At 38.3% G+C, this 8,744-nt stretch overlaps 2 protein-coding genes across 9 annotated transcripts; one reads left to right on the top strand and one right to left on the bottom strand.

The window, feature by feature from the left end:
- The first annotated feature begins 925 nt into the window (after window positions 1–925).
- Window positions 926–2,870, top strand: LOC110646461 (elongation factor Tu, chloroplastic). Its single transcript, XM_021799904.2, has one exon. It carries the CDS (start codon window positions 1,138–1,140, stop codon window positions 2,578–2,580), a length of 1,443 nt encoding a protein of 480 aa, XP_021655596.2. The 5' UTR covers window positions 926–1,137; the 3' UTR covers window positions 2,581–2,870.
- A 1,101-nt stretch (window positions 2,871–3,971) lies between these two features.
- On the bottom strand, window positions 3,972–8,326 carry LOC110646422 (protein DEHYDRATION-INDUCED 19 homolog 6). Of its 8 annotated transcripts, none has more exons than XM_021799893.2 (5): window positions 8,133–8,326; window positions 5,916–6,058; window positions 5,413–5,490; window positions 5,017–5,237; window positions 3,972–4,355 (listed from the first exon to the last, which is right to left on the bottom strand). In XM_021799893.2, the coding sequence occupies exons 1-5, from the start codon at window positions 8,206–8,208 to the stop codon at window positions 4,253–4,255; spliced, it is 621 nt and encodes a 206-aa protein (XP_021655585.2). In that variant the 5' UTR covers window positions 8,209–8,326; the 3' UTR covers window positions 3,972–4,252. The 8 variants fall into 8 exon arrangements, with proteins under 8 accessions (XP_021655585.2, XP_021655545.2, XP_021655550.2 ...); XM_021799853.2 differs by having other exon boundaries at window positions 3,972–4,397; window positions 5,383–5,490; window positions 5,916–6,061; window positions 8,133–8,313; XM_021799858.2 differs by having other exon boundaries at window positions 3,972–4,397; window positions 5,383–5,490; window positions 8,133–8,310.
- Window positions 8,327–8,744: the final 418 nt, after the last annotated feature.

Below are 8,744 nucleotides of genomic sequence, written 5' to 3' on the forward strand. Positions count from 1 at the left end.
TTGATGACCAAAAAAGAAAGCACTAAGTGGGCATATCAGACATCCTGAATTAAGTTTCCCCAGAAATTTCTCGACAGGCTTTAAAGTTGTATAAGCTTCAAATGGCTACAAAAATACAATGACACCGCATTTTACAGACAAGGGCTCACTTTAAAGTCAAAAGTGTACATCCCCAATTTGAGGGTGGATGGAACTAGGTTAATTCACTGTTTTACACGAAAGATTATACAAACGTCGAGTCCTGATGACATCTCATGAGTGCTTAAAGATCTCTATAGTAAAAGCTCGGGCTGAAGGACATTTCTTGAGAGCAGATGGCGTGGCTGTGATATTAAGCTTCAAGATTCAAGAAAGAGTAGAGCAAAGTCATGGCTCCAAGTTATGTTTCAATGATCAATTCATGATTGGCTAAGAAGAGATGATCCTGCAAAATCTTTAACTTTGCATTAATCAGATTATGCAGCTTAGGTGAGATGTGGTCATTTTTTATTTGTTTGATTTGCAAATAATTAGTGCCATAATCGTTGGATATCATTGAATTTATTATAGTAGTAGATTCGGAAGCCAAACGGTTCATAAAATTGGAGGACTCAAAATGGTAACGTGGCTCCAACAGAGGCAAGGATTTGTGTCCTCTCACTTCCTATGAGCCACAAATCATGTGAATGACATTGAATTCTCATAGATTTCCGGCCTCAAAACCCACTTCAATTGATGTACCAAATAGGCTTGGCACTGCCTAATTAAGCTCACTGTCAAATTCATGCCACGTCTTCATCTTCGATATCTCATTTCACCACATCTTATCTTCCCCAATGCTCCGAAAAAGAAAAAATACGTCTAATAGTGATTTGCCTCGTAAAAAAGAAAAATTAAAAAAAGAAAACCCTAAACTCTATATATACACAGTCTCCACGTGTGACCATGTTGATTTTGTTTCACCAACTTCCTATGATACTAGCTGTTACACAAAGCCTCTAAGATGCAGCGGATAAAAAAACTCACAATAGCCCTTCTTTTAGCCTGACCAAACAGATAACAAAACTAATCCTCTCCTCTTGTCTTCCCATTAGGCCGTTCCCTTCCAATCCCCGCTCTCCAAAACTCCAAACTCTCACGCTAATCCCAGAGTCTCCCATGGCAATTTCAGCCTCGGCCACGGCCTCCACCACCTCTAAAGTAGCTTACCCTCATCCTCATGCCTCCCCTTCCTCTTTCCTTACAAAACCCACTAAGCTAACTCCCAAAACCCTTCTTTCCTCTTCCTTCATTTCCCCCTTCCTCTCTACCACCTCCTCCCCTTCAGCTTCCACTACCATCACTACCTGCCGCCGCTCCTTCACCGTCCGTGCCGCCCGAGGGAAATTCGAAAGAAAGAAACCCCACGTCAACATCGGAACTATCGGCCACGTCGACCATGGGAAGACCACTCTTACAGCTGCCCTCACCATGGCTTTAGCCGCTACTGGCAACAGCGCACCCAAGAAATACGATGAAATTGACGCCGCTCCAGAGGAACGCGCCCGTGGTATTACCATCAATACGGCCACTGTCGAGTACGAGACTGAGTCGCGCCACTATGCCCACGTGGACTGCCCTGGTCACGCCGATTATGTGAAAAATATGATTACTGGTGCTGCTCAGATGGACGGCGCAATCCTTGTCGTCTCCGGCGCCGACGGTCCCATGCCCCAAACCAAGGAGCACATCTTGCTGGCAAAACAAGTTGGAGTTCCCAACATGGTTGTTTTTCTGAACAAACAGGACCAGGTTGATGACGAGGAGCTTTTGCAACTGGTGGAATTGGAGGTGCGTGAGTTATTGTCTTCTTATGAGTTTCCTGGTGATGACATACCCATCATTTCTGGCTCCGCGCTTTTGGCTTTGGAGGCTTTGATGGCTAATCCTAATATTAAGCGCGGGGATGATCAATGGGTCGATAAGATTTATGAACTCATGGATTCTGTGGATAGCTACATTCCAATTCCCCAAAGGCAGACTGATTTACCATTTTTACTTGCTATTGAAGATGTGTTTTCAATTACTGGTCGTGGTACTGTGGCCACAGGCAGGGTTGAAAGAGGGACTGTTAAGGTGGGTGAGACCGTAGATATTGTGGGTTTGAAGGATACTAGGAATACTACTGTGACAGGAGTTGAAATGTTTCAAAAGATTTTGGACGAGGCCTTGGCTGGTGATAATGTGGGATTGTTGTTGAGAGGTGTCCAAAAGGCTGATATTCAGAGAGGAATGGTTTTGGCTAAACCCGGCACAATTACTCCGCATACTAAGTTCTCTGCTATTGTTTATGTGTTGAAGAAGGAAGAGGGCGGTAGGCATTCACCATTTTTCTCTGGTTATAGACCTCAATTTTACATGAGGACCACTGATGTGACTGGCAGAGTTGCCTCCATTATGAATGATAAGGATGAGGAGTCAAAGATGGTTATGCCCGGTGATCGTGTGAAGATGGTTGTGGAGCTTATTGTGCCTGTGGCTTGTGAACAAGGGATGAGGTTTGCTATCAGAGAAGGAGGGAAGACAGTTGGAGCTGGTGTTATTCAGTCCATCATTGAGTAGATACTTTAGAAGAAAATGCGCTTGGCTTTTTGAATGGTGTTGAACTTCACCTCAGATTTGTGCATTTAGTTTCACCATTTCAGCAAAACTTTTCAAAGCCACTGTCATATATTTTGCAGTTTTGTTATTTTTTTTTTATTTTTGCACTTTTTGACGTTTAGCCTAGTTGGATTATATTCTTCTGATAATTTCAATGTGACTTCTTTATCCAATGTTGCCTGTGTTTGGTCGCTTCTCATTGCTAAACTTCAGCAACTTTGAATAACATGTATTAAGAAGATATTGTGGTAGCTGATTTTAGTTGTTCCATTTATTAGGCTGTCTCTCAATTTATACTCTGTGTCTGGAGCTGCTTGAGCAGAACTCCTATCCTATATGCTTTCTTTCAAGACATACATATGAAGAATTGCTTGATTAACTCCTAAGTTTACTTTTCTGAGAAATATTCTTTTCAGATCGGACTAATTTTTTGCAGCATAAGCAAACATTTCTGTGTAGCTTTACTTATTCCCATGTCATGAGTTCTCTTTTTATATGCTTGGTAGCTCACGTTTATGTACCGTGTTTTGTTCTTCTTGAGGCATTTTTCATTTTGTTATTACCTTGCATTTTACTCTTTCGGAAAAATGTGAGCCTCGATGCAAAACATCAATATAAATATGAGTTGCGGAAGACTGAAATTTGCTAAATTGGGACTTTAGTCTATTGCTGCCCTTTAAATGGTACACGAAGGGCTATTATGCCCCTTAGCCATCAGAGGACCAGGTTGTAGGAAGTCAGTAGATGCATCATTTTTTTGGTATTATGTACTCAAACCAAATAAAATTTGGTTAAAAATAGTTCGTAGTTGAGAATTGAGATCCTGGTACAGCTTGATAGCGTTAAACATGGAAGTGGAGGAATGGTTTCTTGCACATTCCCTGCTGCTTTTTTTTTTCCCTTGCTTAGTTTTGTATGATGCTCGAGTAGAAAATAACTTGATAGATTGGATTCTTTAGAATGATAGTTTTCTATGACCTGCATCGTCCCATGATCAAGGGGACGTTGGTTTTATAGGAGGGGGTGTGGCTTTTCTATATTTGCAATTTACAAGTATCTTGAGCTTCAAGGGGCAGTGTATGAAAAACTGTGTGATCGGTGGATACCTGGATCCCACCAATCTCCTAGTTTCTTTGAAGTGGGTTGTCAAGATTCCTTTCAAGCTGCATGGGTACGCTTTCGCCTGGTGAAGCATTTCAAGAGTGCAAAGCGGCAATCGAGTGTCACAGAGGGTCAATGGAAAGTCGGGGAAAGGCAGAAGGCAACTAAATAACAAAAGTTAATGTCACCTTCCACATCCTAATAGCAAACGTTCTAAACGAATTGGTAAATTCGTTTTCTGGAGACGGTAGTGAAGACTAGCTTTAGCATTAAGAATAGAAGAGTTTTGTTTTCTACTCAGTATTCATTAGATAAATGTAGTTTTTAAGAGGCTACATATATGTAGAGACATTAAATACAAGATGTATTTGATTCCCGACTTAGCCATTCACCATCCACTCCACGATGTTTAGCTTTCCTAAATCCATGCACCAGTAATAAAAACCCCAGTGTCTGTAGATGCAACATCATTTATAGGTGGTGAACGATGAGTAGTGCAACCGTTTGCATCACGCAGAAAACTGACAAAGCTTTAGAATATGGTTGAGGAAATCAACTCTTGAACAAATGCTGCTCTATGCCTTCTCTCTTCAGAATCCACCTCATCACCTCCATCAAGTGAAGGTGTCTCAGTGCTGCACATAAGATATGCAATTAGTGGTATCCCATTGCCAAATCTGCTAAAAAAAAAAAAAAGAAATTCAAGCATGTTTGATTTTAGGCGACCATCACAAGTTGTTTTAGTCTTGAAGCATCTCTAAATTGTCAAATATTCAAACCTCAAATCAGTGTAACAATCAGAGTAAATTGAAACAAAAATCAGAAGATATTTTCTCATCAAATGTAAAAAATTTCTGGTCTCAATCTCTATAATGGAAAAGTAGCATACAGTGCAACAGAAACAACTGCACCATACACAAGCTTCCTTCACCGTGTAGTTCATTCAAGAATGCATCAGTAAACCTTAATGGAACATTAAAAAGACCAGAATCAGCAGGATTGCTGTGGATTGCTGTTCCCTAACTGGTTTCCTCACCTCCCACTAATTAAATAGGAAACAAATAAGGTCTGGAAACTAAAAAATCTAAAATGAAAGGATTATACAAACAAAAGGGATGGGAGAAGAAGAATCTTTACAGTGTAAACTAGGTAAGAGAATTAAATGGAACATAAGTGAAGCATGATAGTTTAGAAAAATTCCATAAAAGCTTTAAACGAAAGTCAGATATAAGGCAGGCCATATGTTCAAGAAAGAAACGCAATAGTATATATCATGATGCCATGTGAGGAGCATACCTTTTTAAATGGGCAGTTATATTGGAAGATTCATCTTCTTGGCTTCCTTGAGGGTGTGAATGGGATCCACTGCCAAGAAATGGTGATAGAAGTGGATCTGGTGCAGATTCGTTTGTGTTTGCCCTACCATTTGTTGAAGATCCAAGAAATGAGCTAAGTTCCTTGCCAATCATAGCTGAACTACCGGTCCAGAGACCAGATTTTAAAGACTTTCTCCTGCGCTGCAAAGCATTAAAAAAAATCTAGTGAATTCAAACATAAATTATGCTTACTGGATTGTCATGCATATGTTATATCAAAAAGTAATAAATGTAGCAATCCAATGTACTTCAAGAATCAAGACCAAAGATGAGATGAGTTGCATACACCTGAAGACCTAAAACAAGTGAAAAGTACCGTCAATGAACTTGCATGGTTTACTGTAAAATGCCCAATCACATCTTTCCCTAAATTTGCTGCACAAAGTGGACATACCTGAAAGAACAACATTCAAGTCACCATCAAATTCAAATTTCAATAGATAGCATAAAGAATTGAGTGCTGCAGAGTATGATCTTCATTTACAATGCTTGCTATATAACTTCCATCCCCTCAACAAATCACGTTGGACAATATCCTTGAGAAACTTTACAATGTGTTATGTGTGTCATATTGGCCAGAAGAAGCACCCTTGAGTTGGAGTGCGTGGGGCCACAGCAGCTAGGGTGGGCAAGAAAGGAATCCATACCAATGTAATTTGATGATTCATTGATTGTCAAAAAGCCTAGTTAAAGATGCCAATCATATCTATACATACAAATAGATATGCCTGACAGGCATACACACACATGTTCACGACCCATGGGCCATGACCCACACACACTCGCACACTGTATTATAAGATAAAAAGAAGCACATACTGCATTTTTTAAGTCAAAGCAGTGTTCATCCTGCAGATGGCTGCAGAGCACATGGACTTCAATGTCTACATAGCAGAAGGGGCATGGAAAATACGCTCTTGAATCCTCATCTCCATCCGAATCATCCATTGCCAAATTATTATCTGCTCATACATTAAACAATTGAAGAAAAAAGAAAAGTTATATGGATTAATATTCATCAGTCTAGCTGCAGAAGGTGATCAATAAAGACACAAAAAGAGGATACCATGGTTTTGAAACCAAGGAACACCTAGGATTCCACTAACACAAGGCCACCAATTCCATAATGCAAATCAAAAGGGTGGAAAATGAAAGAAAAAAAAGGAGAGGAAACAATAAACACTTTCTTTGTAAATCTAGGAAATAAAAAGTACAAATATATGGCATTCTAGTAGCAGGAGTTGAAGAAAAACATAAGAGTTAAACATATGGATTCAAATACACAGTTTTAATCCATATCCATACAACCTAATATCTCCATCATATTTGTTTCACTAGTCAATTGTATAATCACATGAATATAATCATGAACTACACAAATTTATTCACAGTGTAGATGTGTACCTTATTCGTAGAACGACCAATGCTCAAAAGTCTTTTAAGGATACTAAGAACAAAAGTCAATGTACAATCACTTGTACACACTTCACACTTTTCTATACGCGTTTTTTCTTTATTTCACAAATGAAAACAAAAACTTGACTATTGATAAATCATGGCACCTTTTGACCAATAATTGTATCACTTTATGTATATAATTATTTAGTAAAGTTGTATCTCTTTATGCAGTTGTATCTTTTAAACAATGTACATGACTTTTGGATTTTACCACTTTTGGCGATACATGACTTTTGGATTTTGACACCTTTTGACAATGCATATGATATTTCATGTGATTGTTCTTGGTTTTGATTTTAAATCTAATGGATCCGAATTGACCCACATGGATGACACAGACCATATCATATTTCCAAAAGGAGTGATGTCATACAGATATACATACACATATCATTGCTACACATATCTCTAAAATGTAAATAGCCATTCTACGCTTTAAATATTCAGCTCTAAACTTAAACTTTGAATGATCTTCTCTAATCCTTCAATATTCAAATCTAGTAACAACTACTCAAAATGAGCAACATATTTGAATCCAGGTAACAAACACCAGAGCCTAGAGAAAATTCACAAGTGCGTTCTCAGAACTCATGAACCAATTCAAACTAAACCTCTTATAGCCTCTACTGAAAATTCCCCAAAATCCATCCTTTTAACACATGCTAACTAGCTAGTCAAATGAAAGGTTTAACCTCTCACCTTCATTGAAACCAGTTTCACCTTTTGATTCCTCATCATATCTCTTCATCATAAAGAGCATGATAGATACTAGACACGAGAATCTTTTCACTGTCCTGCAGATGTTTTGATTTCAAGTAACCATATGACTTAAAACAGAAGGTTTGAATTTTGACTTGAGAGTTCTGATTTTGGATTCAGAAGATTTGATCTTTTCTCCTTGGAAAACAACAATCTCAATTCCTCAAGTTCATCTAAAGTCTTCTGGAGCTTTGACATATCTAAATCAATCTCAAAGAACTCTTCCTCTCCCGGATTCAGCCCTTTACAATTTTCATTGTAATTTGTCGTTTTCATTGGTGGCTTTGATTATTGATTAACCTCCAGTATCTAAATATAGAACTTTCATCACCTTCCTTAGTAAGGAAAGTTGCTCGCCATGATCTACCATGCACTCCAACCTAATTCCTTAATTATAGTTGACGTATCAAGTAAAATCTTCGAAGATTCCGCGGACCCAGTAATAAAATTCCACCGCACTAATCAAAGAGAATCTAAGATACTTCTACCCAAATAAGAGGTATGTCTCTCCTTATGTACTAATCTCATATAGATAAAGATTACAATTCTCACTAGCTCAGAAAACTCTCCCAGGATCCCCCTCCCAAACCCATGATCTCCTGAAATCCCTCAAATAGCAGATTATTCCAAACAATCTACAAACAGAAGTACGTAAAATAATTTAAAGAAACAAAAAGGGACTCTCGAGATATGCCAACTAGACAAAGATTCACTCAAAACCTTCAGACCCAGATTACAAACCTCTCAAATAGACAATCACTTCAATAAAACAAAACAAAGAAAAAGAGCAAAGCATTTTCTAGAAACAGAAGCAAGTACCAGAGTTGTATCTGTCAGCTTGTACAGCAGAGAGGTGCTTAGCGTAGATTCTTGAGGGCCAGAAATCAACATCCATATGCGTCTACGTCTCCGCAAGAATCGTCAGATTCCTGTGAGGCAGCGCTGATGGGTATGGCGGTAACCACTAACATTACAAGTCTACTCTCTGCCCTTTCCTCGCTCTTATATTGCGCTCTGACACAGAGAAAAAGCTTTTGAGACACACAAAAGCTATTTAACATAAAACTGACACGTGGCAAATTGATTAAGTAATAATTTTTTAAAATAAACAAATTAACACAATACAGCCAATAATTTTGTCACTTTTCTGGGCTGGTATTATTAAGTTATTTTTGTTTGCTTGTCATCATTGAGAAGAAAAAACAAATTAAGGTTATTGTTTTTCAGGATGCATTACTGATTGGCGGAAGAAAAATCTAATTTTCAAAGAGTTAATCATGCAACTTGGAACCCACCTGACCTGAGAACTGAAATTAAATAATCAAATGAGGAAAGACTCAAAGCTAGGAATAGCCCACTTAGCATATCATAATTTAATCAAGAAGTGAAGGATTTAATTGTGTTAAATGTCATAAAGCTAAAGTAATTATT

Source organism: Hevea brasiliensis, chromosome 17 (genome assembly GCF_030052815.1).
Source record: "Hevea brasiliensis isolate MT/VB/25A 57/8 chromosome 17, ASM3005281v1, whole genome shotgun sequence".
Classification (NCBI taxonomy): domain Eukaryota; kingdom Viridiplantae; phylum Streptophyta; class Magnoliopsida; order Malpighiales; family Euphorbiaceae; genus Hevea; species Hevea brasiliensis.

What these genes read in the sequence shown, in the direction of transcription:
- LOC110646461 (XM_021799904.2), top strand. Translation starts at nt 1,138, where the DNA reads ATGGCAATTTCAGCCTCGGCCACGGCCTCCACCACCTCTAAAGTAGCT.
- LOC110646422 (XM_021799853.2), bottom strand. Translation starts at nt 8,208, where the DNA reads ATGGATGTTGATTTCTGGCCCTCAAGAATCTACGCTAAGCACCTCTCT. An exon ending in AGCTGACAGATACAACTCTG is followed by an intron (nt 6,062 to 8,132) that starts GTACTTGCTTCT and finishes TTAATGTATGAG; the next exon opens with CAGATAATAATTTGGCAATG. An exon ending in ATAACTGCCCATTTAAAAAG is followed by an intron (nt 4,398 to 5,016) that starts GTATGCTCCTCA and finishes TTTTTTTAGCAG; the next exon opens with ATTTGGCAATGGGATACCAC.